This window comes from Montipora foliosa, chromosome 1 (genome assembly GCF_036669935.1).
Source record: "Montipora foliosa isolate CH-2021 chromosome 1, ASM3666993v2, whole genome shotgun sequence".
NCBI lineage: Eukaryota > Metazoa > Cnidaria > Anthozoa > Scleractinia > Acroporidae > Montipora > Montipora foliosa.
Genome location: NC_090869.1, coordinates 70127180 through 70144755, shown reverse-complemented (window position 1 = coordinate 70144755; position 17576 = coordinate 70127180). Strand labels below are relative to the sequence as shown.

Genomic DNA, 17576 nt, shown 5'->3' with positions numbered 1-17576 from the left:
TAAAATGAGAACGCAGGACAATACAAACAATCCTTGTACCAGATCAGGGGGAATCGAGAGAGTCCTTAGATGTCTGAATTGTACGCAGGAAAAAAAACGAAATTGTAACTTAAAATCTGTCCCGGAACTTCTCAACGAAAGTCTTTAGAACTATAATTAGTGCTACGGCTTGTAGCACATGGCAAGCTTAACTTAAGTCAGTTCGCAGCACATTTGTAAACAAAGTGTTTTACGATTTCATTGTTGTTTTTCTAATATCTACAACTTTGAGTAACAACAATTTCATCACAGTTCTTCTTATGATTCTAGAATTCGATCCGAAGGAGGTGCAATTGCGCTAAACGATGAAATACGAAGCTCAAAGATGTCAGAAATGTCTGCAAGAAAAAAGCGAACCATGTAACTTAAAATCTGTCTAAATTCAGAGAACTGTGAAAGGCACCACGATATGACAAGGCTAAACAAAACCACTCACGTTATCATCGAAAGCAGGGTCCTGACGGCTTCGTTATTTACTTAAAGGTTTGTTTATTTTCTTAGGTTGTTCGTGGCGCAGTGCACTCTGGTTAAATGTAATGCACTCTACTTGTGTCAATTGTACAGCTAGTTGGTGGAAATTAAGGCTGGTCGCGAATAGAAGCACGAGAGTGGTTGAAGGTAAACAAGTTCACACAACACAGGCAACTCTTCCAGACGAATACAACGTCAATAGAAGCTCGAAGTTTACACTTTAACCAATGACACTGAAAAATATCAGCCCTGCCATACAAATAGCCCAATTTCGATTTATTAAAATTCTGTCATAAACAAAAGGCATCACCTCGAGGCTCTGGGGAATACACTCATACAGATCCTTATATTTATTCCCCAGAGCCTCGTGATGATGCCTTTGTTTGGGACTGAATTTTAAAATTGGTCTATTTGGGACAGATTTTAGAATATCCAGCCACTATTGTTTTCCTAAGGGGGTGTTTCTTAACAACAAGCCTGTTGCTAAGAACGAAATTATGCCAGCGGTGTTTTCGAGGGAGAAGTGCCGCCCGCCGACCGACCGCCAAAATGGTGTGAAATATGAAACTTTTAACTTTCTGAAAATCCGAATAAACAGGCTATTTTATCTATAATCCTTTGTTTATGTTCTCGTTTGGGATATTACTTCTATGCTATGCTATGCAGAGGCGTAGTTTAAAGGCGCCATCAGTTTCGATGATTTGAGCTGTCGAAGCGATGGCCGGACCAAAAATGAGAACTGTCAGTCGGTGGGTAAAATGACTGTTAAAAAACTAAATATTTTGAACAAGAGCCGATACAACGTAGATTTGATTTAGTAATGTACTGTATTTCGGCTGGTGAAGCCAACCTTCTTCCGGTACAATGAGAGTCTGGGAACGGGAAATTAACAGAAGAGACTGTAAATAATAAAATGAAATATTGTATGTTTCTTTGCGGATATTTAGACCGTCAGGATGAATTGCTCTGCCTTTTGAATTAAAAAAAGCTTCCCTGGCCTTACACATTTAGTCTCTGCCGTAAAGCCAGGGAAGTTGCTTAGCAAGCCAAAATATAGTACATTGCTAAATCAAATCTACGCTGTATCAGCTCTTGCTCACAATATTTAGTTTTTCAACTTGTAATCAAGCCGGTTGATCCAACGTACACCGACAGGAATAATGTTCACGGGTGCTTGCTTTAAAACACTGTTCAAGGAAGTCGTAAAAGAAAATCTACGCAAGGCACGCACACCGAAGTTCTTCCTGTGGAAAATTCGAACGATGTAGCTACCGCAAAAGAAACTAGAACATAAATCAGTAGTTAGCGGCCTTACGCAGCCTTCATGCTTTGTCGTCAACTGCAAAAACATCTTAAGATAGCGCACGCGTAGCTATTACCAGCCCTCATCCGAGTAATAGCGTGGGTTTTAAAAGAAAAAAAAGCCTACTATTCGGAGAAGAATGGTCGCAACACTGTCATTTTCAGATGATGGGAAAGAAAAAAATGTCCCTTAAAGCGGCATCGTTCGAAGAACAAGGCATATCTATTCATAAGCAAATATTAGTGGCCAGGTATTCTATAGGTTTAGCCCAAATTTGAATCAGTGATTAATTAATGCCCCCCTAAAGTTTTTGGGATATTTGAAGAAGTAACATTTTTCACTCAGTAGTTCCTTGTCAGATTAAACGGAAGGGGAGAATGGTAGAGGAAGAGACTACCTGGAGTGAAAGAAAGATTTCAGCACTTCAAATTCATCCAGGATGCTATTTTCCCAACTTCAGCACTGAAAATCAATGAAACACTGTCTATTTCTGGGCTGCAAAGAGATCGGATTTACTGCGGTAATAGCGAATATAAAGTGTCAAGCATGAGCAGCACTATAACATAAGGGTTGACGTGTGACACGCAGCTTACAGCAAGCAAGGGATATCAGTTAGCGAGGCAAATGGAGAAACATTTTACAATTGCCTTTGCCGATGTGTGTGTCATGAAAATGTTCAAGCGGTCGAGACCAAAAAAGAATAATACTGGCGAGAATCCTCATGAAGACAGAAATGGCATTAAATTATGGCTTTAAGTGAACAGGTTCTGCGCTTGTAATGGCTTCGATAATGATGTTATCACTGTTGAGGCAGCAAACTACTTAAGCAGTTAAAATGCAAAGAAAACAGGCCATAAAAGCATTTTAGCTACGAGTTACCACAAGTAGCATCCTCCAGACCTTGTGTCATAAAATGCTATTGGCGGAACGCATAACGGCCATCTCAGTGCGCATTACAGGGGCGGCGTTAATTAAAATGAAAATTAATGCCTTATGGTACAGCAGCAGACAGCTAAATCCATCGTTAAGGAAGCCACAAAGGATTATTTTTATTTAGAGAACAGCACACTGTAAAAGTATGGTAGACGTTAAACCTCCAGAATACATCAGTGTTTGCACTTAAAGGCTCAATTTAAGAAGAACCCAAAGGGAAAAAAGTAGTGTTCAAACGTTTGTGATATAATTATGAATGAGCAAGAGCTTTGTTCAGAGTTCAACAGGGTCGTTTTCGTTAGACGACTGGATCTAGTGCACAATGCTAGTTAAGGGAGTGGCTAAAAAGACAAGCCTAAGCCAAAAAAGTGATAAAGAAAAGTTGGAAATGCAATTTCATATGGATCGTGATCTAAGTCCTTCTCATTGGTTTTCTGGCAACCTACCAAGGCAAGAATTCTTCACGATGTTGTCTGCTGCCGGTGAGAGTTCCTCAAAATTGGGCGCAGTGAACACGTTTTTGGGTGAAGTGGCAATGTCTATTAACTGCGTTCGATTGACATTTGACCCGATACCAAGCGAATACAACCGCACATTCTTGTCCTTAAGTCCGCGAGATGCCTCTTGAAGTTCTGTGTAGTCACCACGATTGGTTGTTTGCTCGCCGTCTGTGATAACAATTGCGATCTACAGAATGAAGTAGAATTAAGCTATAATTAATAAAACCTTATTTACCAGAAAGTCAGAAAGCAACTCCTCTGCGCTTCAGTGTATGAGAAATAAAATAGAATGGATACTCTAAGAGCCCAAGAGAGGATGAGGGGAGGGAACGCATCCCCATGCCTCGTGATAGTTTTTTTCAATCTATTTTAAGCTTCCCGCCATGCTGTGACATTTATTCTGGCCTTGTGCCCATGGTCACACAGCCAATGATAATCATCAGGTGTCTTCCACTGGCTAACTTTAGATTGAAAAAAATTATCATTGCAAGAGGCTTATGTATGGTGCATGTGTTCTCTCCATCATGCTTTCTTGAAAAACCTTTTATAAGAACGTTCAGGCTGAGATTAAAATGCTTCATACCTGTTGCAGTTCTGGTCTCATTCCGGATGCCGTTGTAAATATTTCCATATCAGCCAGCAGTAGAGCTTTATCGATAAAAGTAAGGCCTCTCTGAAATCTTATGCGATCTATGAGTCTTTCATATCCCTGTACTGTTACATCGGAACCTTTAAGCTTGTTAAATTGGAATTCTACCTTAGCACCAGTACTGTAAGCAACCACAGCTATGTGCGTCTTGTTTGGACCCACATTAAAGGCCTTTACCATTTCTTTTAGGAAGTCCAGCATCTTTCCCCAATTCCTTTTACCAATGCTTCCAGATGAATCCACGAGGAATGCAACATCCACCACGGCTTTGCAGAAGAATTCTACACAAAAAGATCAAATACCTTCAGCTTTCTGCTGACAGCAAGTTTAGTAAAATTGCAAAGCTTTTCATTATTTTCCGTTGAAATATAAATCTCCTTAGTCGACCTTATTCCTAATTCTGTTGCTCTTCCAACTTTATTTCCAATTCTGGAAAATTACAAGGATAGATTTTAGAATCCCGAGCAAATAACTACATTTTCTTTGAGCAAAAACACTTAACGGCTTACATTCGACATGTGGCACCCCACCAATAATCAAGCAAACAGCCAACTAGCTTATCACTGACCTGCTGTAGTAGGGATTGGCGTCGATGTTGTTGTAACTGATAATGTTGGGACTAAAAAAACGTAACAATAAGTATTTTGCACACAGCTATTGATGTTCAAAGGTGTAATGATCCCGTGACAAGGATAATAACCTCGTTGCAAAGAGGGAAATGAGAACAGAAAAATCACAATTGTGTAGAAACATTAAAATCATTCAGAGTAACACACTAAAGCAAAAGATCTCGTACACAACAATTACAGCCATATTACAGTATAATGGGAAAAGATTTTCTGAGCCAAAGATAATCCCAGTTAAAAAACAGTAAATGTAGCTAAAAACAATTGTTTAGGAAACGTGAATTTTCTTCTGTACATTCTTCTACCAACAGCCATATTCGTATTCTCAAAATTGCACAAAAACTAGCTTGAAATGGAGGCTAATGCGGGGGAATATATTAAAAAGAATTTGCATTCGAAAATATTTCCCCCGCATTTACCTCCATTGTAACATAGTTGCATTCTAATACTGAGAATACGAATAGCGACCATTAACCCACCTTGCAGCAACTCATTAGTGAGCTTGCAACTTCAACGACCCCAAATTCATGGAAAAGGGACATAGAAATCTCCTAAGGTAATAGGGATAACCAACTACACGGTCATGTTCCTTTCACGTCTGCCCAAATCCATGGTGCGACCTCAACTACGTTTTTTTTTTACATATCGGTTTTGTAGAGTAGGTGACACAAATGTATACCTAGTACACAGATGCCTCGTTTTACTTCCTCGTATTTTTCATCCAAATCCTCGTAGGAATCCACCGTAAACACGTTTTCAGGGCTAGAAGCAATTTCATTCAGTTCAGAAGGGTCAACGTCCTTTCCAATGCCCAGCACGAATACGGCTGCTCCTTCCTTTTGAAGACAAGACGACGCCTTATCAAGAGGCGTGTAGGCTCCTTGGTTCTTTGCCTGCTCTCCGCTCGTTATCACAAAAACAGGCTAAAGAAAATAACACTCATTAAAAAACAAACATTGTTAAGGAAACGACATTACAGTTTTCGATTTTAAAAAACCGTTACTAATATGTATTCCTTGCATTTCTATCGCTGCTTTTTATAAAAACCAAATATCAACCCGAATTTTGCACTGCAACACCATAGGGTGTTTACAACTTAACCTTTATAAATGAGATAGGGCAAAAAACGTCAGTTCTATTTTCTTTATGTTTACCACCGTTGATTCCGTTGGATATTCGTTTAATTCCTTGGTTTGCGAAACAATCATTAAACTCTTCTTACGGAACACACTTTAATAAAATTTCACCTTTTTGTTCCTATTTATACTAAACGGACAAAATTGATTATTGTTCCAGGGAATTAAAGACAACAATAAAAAACACCTTTGATACGCCTCTCGTTCCACCTTTAGGAGTCACTACTTCTTTGCACGCCAGATCCAATGCTTTGTCAATCCTCCGCGAGCCACCCTGGCATTGTAAGAGACCAACTCGTCTCTTCACTTCTTCGCCGTTCAGAAGCTCTCCTGTTAACGTGTTGAACTTAAGAAGCACAGTGGCATTAGTGCTAAATGGTATTAAGGCGACACGACCCACGGTAGGTGACACATCGTAAAAGGTTACTAAACTTTGGACGAACTTCAGAACGCGGTCCCAGTTACCCGGATCTTCACATGAGGAAGCATCAATGACGAAGGTGGTATCCATGGGGATTGGGCATGTTTCCTCTGTAAAAGCAAAACAACACCGTAATTAACACAAGAAGAGTACCATGAATAGGAAAATACCATCGCAAATCACAATCCAAAATTAAGATAACAGGACATTGTTTTCTGTAGTAAAGAAGTCCTCTTTTCCTTTCTGACCGTGATTGCCAGATTTGTCCAAAGAAGTTCAAGCCATATTTTTTCCTAAACGAGAAGCTCCGAAAAGCTTAGACTGGGTTGCCTGTGTTACGCGTTACACAAAGAACTGCAGCGTTCCAGTTAATTTTTTCTAGTGGGGCGTCATTAAGACAATTTGAGGGGTCACCCACATGTCGCGCTAGCAGAGGCCCTTTGGCTCACACGTTTAATTATTGTGTAATGTCCTGTCCCATTTTAAGGTCTTTTAGTCTTTTAAGCTTTCGTAATAAATTCAGTTTAAAGATAACAAAACACGCTCTTGAGTAATATTCACTCGTTTCTTCTTTAAATAAATAGTCGGCAAAAAACTAACTGCAAATTGCTCTGACGGACGTTTTCCAGCATGTCTAGCAGTTGGACTAAGCAAACGTTTATTGCACATACAAGAAAGGACTAAAGGTGTTGTTTCCGCTTCATAATGTGACGGTCTAATCTGATGCCAGGTCAAAACATTGTTTGGCTTTGCGTTTGCACCAGAAAAAGGCAAGCCAAGAGACAGATGAAGAAAAAAAAATAACTTAGTGTTTATATATAACTATGAATCGGATACTCATTGAAAGATCTTAAAAACACGAACATTTTTGCAGTCTCTAACGTTTTGTCAAAGGGAAGAAATTGATCACATGCTAGGCAACCGTAAAGGTGCACGTGATCACCCTGTGTCAACTGAATGAACTACGGGAAAGAATGTTTCAGAGTAGGACAACGTACGTTTTAGCGAAGAAACTTCCGTCGTTAGTTAATTTTGTTGTAATATTTAAGTGAATATTTAGATTTCTTCTGTCGGGTCAGGAAGCCTTCTTTGTCGGGTTCCTGAGAAACGTATCTATTTTGACTTCAGGGTGAACTATTTTCACAATCGAGAGGTTGAGTGGTAGCCTGCGAACGCAGACGTATTTCCGGCGGTCGTTTCTCTTCCCGAAAAGTAGCTACTTTTCGTAATTGAAAATCTAAACATCTATGAGATACAAAAACAGACTTGCGAATTACCGCAAATCACAATGCTGACAAGCACAAAAGCGGAGAAATGGTTAAGTAAATATGAAGTTTGTTACTATCTGAATGTATTTGGGTCAGAGTATTAAAAAAGGGATATAGTCACGCAAATTATGTAATTTCATGACACTCAAAATTCGCAAGAAGCGCGAGTTTCACGTACACAATCTTCGCACTAACAAGTCGCAGCAATAAAATTGGATTAACCAGGAAGTTAAAAGAATATTGTTGGCTTCCTAAATAAATTTCATCTTGCACTACAATGACAAAATCATTTGTCAGAGAAATAAAACTCCTTTCTCGTGTATCACATTTCAACGCACGTATGCAAATTTCTTAACTCATTTTCAACGCGATTCCCGGGAAAAATACATAGTAATAGCAAAAATATTATTTCTCGTCAAGTGTTGCATCTTTTATGTTCAAATAACAGCTAAAAATAAAGATTTTTTAACGATCTATCCGTCGGCTTCCTGGGAGCATACTCTCTAGAGAGTAAAGGAACTTCCGAGGTTAAATAAGGTGTACCTTTACCTTTACCTAGATATTTTTTTCATAATTTAATATTATCTGTCAAAATTTGCACAACAGTCAAATCATAAAAATAGCACCGCACGGGACAAATTTAGTCGCATTACCTCTTCGTCGAATTCTAATGCTTAACACAGGAGGAATCAGGAATTTTTAGTTATTGTGAAAATCTTTCTATATTTGTTAGCAATCATCCTTTCAAATTTCAGAGAAAGCGACCGGTCTGCGAATATTTTACAATTTTCTTTCAATGGGATGTCAAAAGGCGAAGTGGATGTTATTTGCATAATCGGGCAAGTTGCGCGTGTGACCCGTTATAAATCTTTTTTCACAAAATGTTCCCGAATCGTCAAGTATCACCAGAGAAGAAACGAAAATCATTCTAAAAGCTTATTTTACGCAAAAAGTAGGTTCTGGAGGTAATTTTGAGTGTGGAAATCAAGTTTACAGCAGATGACAAATACAAACTTACGAGCCATGGTATATTCAATTAAGTTAACACAACAGAAAGGAGTCGCTTACCTTATATTTTGACACGAAAATGCTTTACTATTGCCATAAGAACTATCCAGTTAAGCTCGCATATTACACACGATGAATTCATAAAAGCCACCATTTTCCAGCTAAATGCTTTTTGAAACAAACAACATATGTGCTATAAGAGGCAAAAAACCCTTCCTGTTTCATTTAATGCGTGCGTGAAGACAAGAAAATGAATCGTGTCAAATTACACTCCGTGTCAAAAACGCAACACGGTAAATAAATTTCCCACGAGTGTTTAGCATCAAACCCTTCACTGAAAAACCCTTTACTTGAATTATCAAGCAAAAAATGGGCAACAAGCTTTCTTTCAAATAATTTTTGACTAGCAGGAATTTGTGAAATTTCCAATTGTTAGCAGAAGACTGTGCAGAATTGAGTACAGATCCAAGTTTCTGTTTTGTTAAACCCATAAGTTACTAGAGAATTTTCCATTTGATTTCAGCGTTGTACAAAACACCACACTCTTACAATATTAGAACTACATCTCACAGTTGATTACGGCTCGACGGGCGACAGACTGTTGTCGAAGTCCATTACTCGTCGCTTTTAAGATTCCAGATTTTTTTTTCAGCGCCTTTCTTGTTCAGTATCCAATTGACTTTCCATTATTAAGCTCCATAATGGTATATTTTACTTAAAAATCCACTAAAACGCCATTCGCGTTACATGACTTTCGACGCCATTGCCGGTTACGTTGATCATTCTACTGTGTCCACCAGAGAAATTTACGCATTTCCCACTACCCTCTCGATCCTAAGACAATACGTGCAGAAGGCTCTATGCATAAAGACACCACTTAGCAGGGAAGAGACAGGCAAGACTTTTACCGACACGGAAAATAAAAAATAATAATAATAATCTACCCATTTTCCGATTGGTTTGCCATAGGCAACCCAGTAATAATTTGATGCATCACATCGCCGAGCCTACAGCAAAACAGTTCCGTCGCAGATCCGTTGCCGTCTAACCACTGCCAAGCGACGATGAAAATTATTCATAACAGCAACAACAATAAAATAGGAAGAAAACAGTGACCACTAACCGGGTGAGGTTAGCCCAGGAGTTGGTGTTGTTGTAGATGAGGGAGTTGGTACTGGAAAAGGAAAAAGAAGGGTGTTAAGAAGAAAACTAATGGTGATCTGCAAAAAGCAACATGACAATAGAACAAGTTGCGTCCTCATGGACGCAATTTAAACGACCCTTATCAAACTCATGGTAAAAGGACTACAAATATATCCTAAGGTACTGACCGATAGCCAACCACACGGTCTTACCGCTTTGACGTCTGACCAAATTTATGGTGTAACATGAAATTCTCAACTATGTATTTATTTGTTTATATATCGGTTTTGTAAAATGTGTTGCCACATGTGTATACCTAGTACACAGATGCCTCGTTTTACTTCGTTAGATTTTTCATCCAAATCCTCGTAGGAATCCACCGTAAACACGTTTTCAGGGCTAGAAGCAATTTCATTCAGTTCAGAAGGGTCAACGTCCTTTCCAATGCCCAGCACGAATACGGCTGCTCCTTCCTTTTGAAGACAAGACGACGCCTTATCAAGAGGCGTGTAGGCTCCTTGGTCCTTTGCCTGCTCTCCGCTCGTTATCACAAAAACAGGCTGGAGAAAATAACACTCATTAAAAAACAAACATTGTTAAGGAAACGACATTACAGTTTTCGATTTTAAAAAACCGTTACAAATATCGTTTTTTTTTTAATACGTATTCCTTGCATTTATATCGCTGCTTTTTATAAAAACCAAATATCAAGCCGAATTTTTGCACTGCAACACCACTCCACTAATACCACACAGGTGTTTACAACTTCACCTTTATAAATGAGATAGGGCAAAAAACGTCACTTCTATTTTCTTTATGTTTACCACCGTTGATCCCGTTGGATATTCGTTTAATTCCTTGGTTTACGAAACAATCATTAAACTCTTCTTACGGAACACACTTTAATAAAATTACACCTTCTTCTTTCTATTCATACTAAACGGACAAAATTGATTATTGTTCCAGGGAATTAAAGACAACAATAAAAAACACCTTTGATACGCCTCTCGCTCCACCTTTAGGAGTCACTACTTCTTTGCACGCCAGATCCAATGCTTTGTCAATCCTCCGCGAGCCACCCTGGCATTGTAAGAGACCAACTCGTCTCTTCACTTCTTCGCCGTTCAGAAGCTCTCCTGTTAACGTGTTGAACTTAAGAAGCACAGTGGCATTAGTGCTAAATGGTATTAAGGCGACACGACCCACGGTAGGTGACACATCGTAAAAGGTTACTAAACTTTGGACGAACTTCAGAACGCGGTCCCAGTTACCCGGATCTTCACATGAGGAAGCATCAATGACGAAGGTGGTATCCATGGGGATTGGGCATGTTTCCTCTGTAAAAGCAAAACAACACCGTAATTAACACAAGAAGAGTACCATGAATAGGAAAATACCATCGCAAATCACAATCCAAAATTAAGATAACAGGACATTGTTTTCTGTAGTAAAGAAGTCCTCTTTTCCTTTCTGACTGTAATTGCCAGATTTGTACCAAGAAGTTCAGTCATATTTTTTCCTAAATAATTTGATGCATCACGTCGCCGAGCCTACAGCAAAACAGTTCCGTCGCAGATCCGTTGCCGTCCAACCACTGCCAACCGACGATAAAAATTGTTCATAATAGGAACAACCATAAAATAGAAAGAAAACAGTGACCACTAACCGGGTGAGGTTGGCCCAGGAGTTGCTGTTGTTGTAGATGAGGGAGTTGGTACTGAAAAAGGAAAAAGAAGGGTGTTAAGACGAAAACTGTTGGTGATCTGCAAAAAGCACCATGACAATAGTACAAATTGCGTCCTCATGGACGCTATTTGAACGACCCTAATCAAATTCATGGTAAAAGGACTACAAATATATCCTAAGGTAATGACAGATAGCCAACCACACGGTCTCATCGCTTTGACGTCGGACTCAATTTATGCCGTCAACTTAAATTTTAAACTATGTTTTTATTTATATATCGGTTTTGTAAATTGTGTTGCCACATGTGTATACCTAGTACACAGATGCCTCGTTTTACTTCCTCGTATTTTTCATCCAGATCCTCGTAGGAATCCACCGTAAACACGTTTTCAGGGCTAGAAGCAATTTCATTCAGTTCAGAAGGGTCAACGTCCTTTCCAATGCCCAGCACGAATACGGCTGCTCCTTCCTTTTGAAGACAAGACGACGCCTTATCAAGAGGCGTGTAGGCTCCTTGGTCCTTTGCCTGCTCTCCGCTCGTTATCACAAAAACAGGCTGGAGAAAATAACACTCATTAAAAAACAAACATTGTTAAGGAAACGACATTACAGTTTTCGATTTTAAAAAACCGTTACTAATATCGTTTTTTTTTATACGTATTCCTTGCATTTATATCGCTGCTTTTTATAAAAACCAAATATCAAGCCGAATTTTTGCACTGCAACACCACTCCACTAATACCACACAGGTGTTTACAACTTCACCTTTATAAATGAGATAGGGCAAAAAACGTCACTTCTATTTTCTTTATGTTTACCACCGTTGATCCCGTTGGATATTCGTTTAATTCCTTGGTTTACGAAACAATCATTAAACTCTTCTTACGGATCACACTTTAATAAAATTACACCTTCTTCTTTCTATTCATACTAAACGGACAAAATTGATTATTGTTCCAGGGAATTAAAGACAACAATAAAAAACACCTTTGATACGCCTCTCGCTCCACCTTTAGGAGTCACTACTTCTTTGCACGCCAGATCCAATGCTTTGTCAATCCTCCGCGAGCCACCCTGGCATTGTAAGAGACCAACTCGTCTCTTCACTTCTTCGCCGTTCAGAAGCTCTCCTGTTAACGTGTTGAACTTAAGAAGCACAGTGGCATTAGTGCTAAATGGTATTAAGGCGACACGACCCACGGTAGGTGACACATCGTAAAAGGTTACTAAACTTTGGACGAACTTCAGAACGCGGTCCCAGTTACCCGGATCTTCACATGAGGAAGCATCAATGACGAAGGTGGTATCCATGGGGATTGGGCATGTTTCCTCTGTAAAAGCAAAACAACACCGTAATTAACACAAGAAGAGTACCATGAATAGGAAAATACCATCGCAAATCACAATCCAAAATTAAGATAACAGGACATTGTTTTCTGTAGTAAAGAAGTCCTCTTTTCCTTTCTGACTGTAATTGCCAGATTTGTACCAAGAAGTTCAGTCATATTTTTTCCTAAATAATTTGATGCATCACGTCGCCGAGCCTACAGCAAAACAGTTCCGTCGCAGATCCGTTGCCGTCCAACCACTGCCAACCGACGATAAAAATTGTTCATAATAGGAACAACCATAAAATAGAAAGAAAACAGTGACCACTAACCGGGTGAGGTTGGCCCAGGAGTTGCTGTTGTTGTAGATGAGGGAGTTGGTACTGAAAAAGGAAAAAGAAGGGTGTTAAGACGAAAACTGTTGGTGATCTGCAAAAAGCACCATGACAATAGTACAAATTGCGTCCTCATGGACGCTATTTGAACGACCCTAATCAAATTCATGGTAAAAGGACTACAAATATATCCTAAGGTAATGACAGATAGCCAACCACACGGTCTCATCGCTTTGACGTTGGACTCAATTTATGCCGTCAACTTAAATTTTAAACTATGTTTTTATTTATATATCGGTTTTGTAAATTGTGTTGCCACATGTGTATACCTAGTACACAGATGCCTCGTTTTACTTCCTCGTATTTTTCATCCAAATCCTCGTAGGAATCCACCGTAAACACGTTTTCAGGGCTAGAAGCAATTTCATTCAGTTCAGAAGGGTCAACGTCCTTTCCAATGCCCAGCACGAATACGGCTGCTCCTTCCTTTTGAAGACAAGACGACGCCTTATCAAGAGGCGTGTAGGCTCCTTGGTCCTTTGCCTGCTCTCCGCTCGTTATCACAAAAACAGGCTGGAGAAAATAACACTCATTAAAAAACAAACATTGTTAAGGAAACGACATTACAGTTTTCGATTTTAAAAAACCGTTACTAATATCGTTTTTTTTTTTATACGTATTCCTTGCATTTATATCGCTGCTTTTTATAAAAACCAAATATCAAGCCGAATTTTTGCACTGCAACACCACTCCACTAATACCACACAGGTGTTTACAACTTCACCTTTATAAATGAGATAGGGCAAAAAACGTCACTTCTATTTTCTTTATGTTTACCACCGTTGATCCCGTTGGATATTCGTTTAATTCCTTGGTTTACGAAACAATCATTAAACTCTTCTTACGGAACACACTTTAATAAAATTACACCTTCTTCTTTCTATTCATACTAAACGGACAAAATTGATTATTGTTCCAGGGAATTAAAGACAACAATAAAAAACACCTTTGATACGCCTCTCGCTCCACCTTTAGGAGTCACTACTTCTTTGCACGCCAGATCCAATGCTTTGTCAATCCTCCGCGAGCCACCCTGGCATTGTAAGAGACCAACTCGTCTCTTCACTTCTTCGCCGTTCAGAAGCTCTCCTGTTAACGTGTTGAACTTAAGAAGCACAGTGGCATTAGTGCTAAATGGTATTAAGGCGACACGACCCACGGTAGGTGACACATCGTAAAAGGTTACTAAACTTTGGACGAACTTCAGAACGCGGTCCCAGTTACCCGGATCTTCACATGAGGAAGCATCAATGACGAAGGTGGTATCCATGGGGATTGGGCATGTTTCCTCTGTAAAAGCAAAACAACACCGTAATTAACACAAGAAGAGTACCATGAATAGGAAAATACCATCGCAAATCACAATCCAAAATTAAGATAACAGGACATTGTTTTCTGTAGTAAAGAAGTCCTCTTTTCCTTTCTGACTGTAATTGCCAGATTTGTACCAAGAAGTTCAGTCATATTTTTTCCTAAATAATTTGATGCATCACGTCGCCGAGCCTACAGCAAAACAGTTCCGTCGCAGATCCGTTGCCGTCCAACCACTGCCAACCGACGATAAAAATTGTTCATAATAGGAACAACCATAAAATAGAAAGAAAACAGTGACCACTAACCGGGTGAGGTTGGCCCAGGAGTTGCTGTTGTTGTAGATGAGGGAGTTGGTACTGAAAAAGGAAAAAGAAGGGTGTTAAGACGAAAACTGTTGGTGATCTGCAAAAAGCACCATGACAATAGTACAAATTGCGTCCTCATGGACGCTATTTGAACGACCCTAATCAAATTCATGGTAAAAGGACTACAAATATATCCTAAGGTAATGACAGATAGCCAACCACACGGTCTCATCGCTTTGACGTCGGACTCAATTTATGCCGTCAACTTAAATTTTAAACTATGTTTTTATTTATATATCGGTTTTGTAAATTGTGTTGCCACATGTGTATACCTAGTACACAGATGCCTCGTTTTACTTCCTCGTATTTTTCATCCAGATCCTCGAAGGAATCCACCGTAAACACGTTTTCAGGGCTAGAAGCAATTTCATTCAGTTCAGAAGGGTCAACGTCCTTTCCAATGCCCAGCACGAATACGGCTGCTCCTTCCTTTTGAAGACAAGACGACGCCTTATCAAGAGGCGTGTAGGCTCCTTGGTCCTTTGCCTGCTCTCCGCTCGTTATCACAAAAACAGGCTGGAGAAAATAACACTCATTAAAAAACAAACATTGTTAAGGAAACGACATTACAGTTTTCGATTTTAAAAAACCGTTACTAATATCGTTTTTTTTTTTATACGTATTCCTTGCATTTATATCGCTGCTTTTTATAAAAACCAAATATCAAGCCGAATTTTTGCACTGCAACACCACTCCACTAATACCACACAGGTGTTTACAACTTCACCTTTATAAATGAGATAGGGCAAAAAACGTCACCTCTATTTTCTTTATGTTTACCACCGTTGATCCCGTTGGATATTCGTTTAATTCCTTGGTGTACGAAACAATCATTAAACTCTTCTTACGGAACACACTTTAATAAAATTACACCTTCTTCTTTCTATTCATACTAAACGGACAAAATTGATTATTGTTCCAGGGAATTAAAGACAACAATAAAAAACACCTTTGATACGCCTCTCGCTCCACCTTTAGGAGTCACTACTTCTTTGCACGCCAGATCCAATGCTTTGTCAATCCTCCGCGAGCCACCCTGGCATTGTAAGAGACCAACTCGTCTCTTCACTTCTTCGCCGTTCAGAAGCTCTCCTGTTAACGTGTTGAACTTAAGAAGCACAGTGGCATTAGTGCTAAATGGTATTAAGGCGACACGACCCACGGTAGGTGACACATCGTAAAAGGTTACTAAACTTTGGACGAACTTCAGAACGCGGTCCCAGTTACCCGGATCTTCACATGAGGAAGCATCAATGACGAAGGTGGTATCCATGGGGATTGGGCATGTTTCCTCTGTAAAAGCAAAACAACACCGTAATTAACACAAGAAGAGTACCATGAATAGGAAAATACCATCGCAAATCACAATCCAAAATTAAGATAACAGGACATTGTTTTCTGTAGTAAAGAAGTCCTCTTTTCCTTTCTGACTGTAATTGCCAGATTTGTACCAAGAAGTTCAGTCATATTTTTTCCTAAATAATTTGATGCATCACGTCGCCGAGCCTACAGCAAAACAGTTCCGTCGCAGATCCGTTGCCGTCCAACCACTGCCAACCGACGATAAAAATTGTTCATAATAGGAACAACCATAAAATAGAAAGAAAACAGTGACCACTAACCGGGTGAGGTTGGCCCAGGAGTTGGTGTTGTTGTAGATGAGGGAGTTGGTACTGAAAAAGGAAAAAGAAGGGTGTTAAGACGAAAACTGTTGGTGATCTGCAAAAAGCACCATGACAATAGTACAAATTGCGTCCTCATGGACGCTATTTGAACGACCCTAATCAAATTCATGGTAAAAGGACTACAAATATATCCTAAGGTAATGACAGATAGCCAACCACACGGTCTCATCGCTTTGACGTCGGACTCAATTTATGCCGTCAACTTAAATTTTAAACTATGTTTTTATTTATATATCGGTTTTGTAAATTGTGTTGCCACATGTGTATACCTAGTACACAGATGCCTCGTTTTACTTCCTCGTATTTTTCATCCAAATCCTCGTAGGAATCCACCGTAAACACGTTTTCAGGGCTAGAAGCAATTTCATTCAGTTCAGAAGGGTCAACGTCCTTTCCAATGCCCAGCACGAATACGGCTGCTCCTTCCTTTTGAAGACAAGACGACGCCTTATCAAGAGGCGTGTAGGCTCCTTGGTCCTTTGCCTGCTCTCCGCTCGTTATCACAAAAACAGGCTGGAGAAAATAACACTCATTAAAAAACAAACATTGTTAAGGAAACGACATTACAGTTTTCGATTTTAAAAAACCGTTACTAATATCGTTTTTTTTTTTATACGTATTCCTTGCATTTATATGGCTGCTTTTTATAAAAACCAAATATCAAGCCGAATTTTTGCACTGCAACACCACTCCACTAATACCACACAGGTGTTTACAACTTCACCTTTATAAATGAGATAGGGCAAAAAACGTCACTTCTATTTTCTTTATGTTTACCACCGTTGATCCCGTTGGATATTCGTTTAATTCCTTGGTTTACGAAACAATCATTAAACTCTTCTTACGGAACACACTTTAATAAAATTACACCTTCTTCTTTCTATTCATACTAAACGCACAAAATTGATTATTGTTCCAGGGAATTAAAGACAACAATAAAAAACACCTTTGATACGCCTCTCGCTCCACCTTTAGGAGTCACTACTTCTTTGCACGCCAGATCCAATGCTTTGTCAATCCTCCGCGAGCCACCCTGGCATTGTAAGAGACCAACTCGTCTCTTCACTTCTTCGCCGTTCAGAAGCTCTCCTGTTAACGTGTTGAACTTAAGAAGCACAGTGGCATTAGTGCTAAATGGTATTAAGGCGACACGACCCACGGTAGGTGACACATCGTAAAAGGTTACTAAACTTTGGACGAACTTCAGAACGCGGTCCCAGTTACCCGGATCTTCACATGAGGAAGCATCAATGACGAAGGTGGTATCCATGGGGATTGGGCATGTTTCCTCTGTAAAAGCAAAACA

The 17576-nt window shown here is 39.5% G+C and overlaps 1 protein-coding gene across 1 annotated transcript in view; it reads right to left on the bottom strand.

Moving 5' to 3' along the window:
- The window catches only part of LOC138007322 (uncharacterized), a 227884-nt gene that overhangs the window by 89305 nt on the left and 121003 nt on the right, over positions 1 to 17576 (bottom strand). The window contains exons 119-138 of the mRNA XM_068854143.1: positions 17217 to 17560; positions 16540 to 16783; positions 16208 to 16258; positions 15535 to 15878; positions 14858 to 15101; positions 14526 to 14576; positions 13853 to 14196; positions 13176 to 13419; positions 12844 to 12894; positions 12171 to 12514; positions 11496 to 11739; positions 11164 to 11214; positions 10491 to 10834; positions 9814 to 10057; positions 9478 to 9528; positions 5845 to 6188; positions 5201 to 5444; positions 4464 to 4514; positions 3830 to 4176; positions 3193 to 3433 (exon numbers count right to left, since the gene is read on the bottom strand). Of these exons, the coding sequence (XP_068710244.1) occupies positions 3193 to 3433; positions 3830 to 4176; positions 4464 to 4514; positions 5201 to 5444; positions 5845 to 6188; positions 9478 to 9528; positions 9814 to 10057; positions 10491 to 10834; positions 11164 to 11214; positions 11496 to 11739; positions 12171 to 12514; positions 12844 to 12894; positions 13176 to 13419; positions 13853 to 14196; positions 14526 to 14576; positions 14858 to 15101; positions 15535 to 15878; positions 16208 to 16258; positions 16540 to 16783; positions 17217 to 17560 (4422 nt within the window). The remainder of the gene's footprint in view (positions 1 to 3192; positions 3434 to 3829; positions 4177 to 4463; positions 4515 to 5200; positions 5445 to 5844; positions 6189 to 9477; positions 9529 to 9813; positions 10058 to 10490; positions 10835 to 11163; positions 11215 to 11495; positions 11740 to 12170; positions 12515 to 12843; positions 12895 to 13175; positions 13420 to 13852; positions 14197 to 14525; positions 14577 to 14857; positions 15102 to 15534; positions 15879 to 16207; positions 16259 to 16539; positions 16784 to 17216; positions 17561 to 17576) is intronic.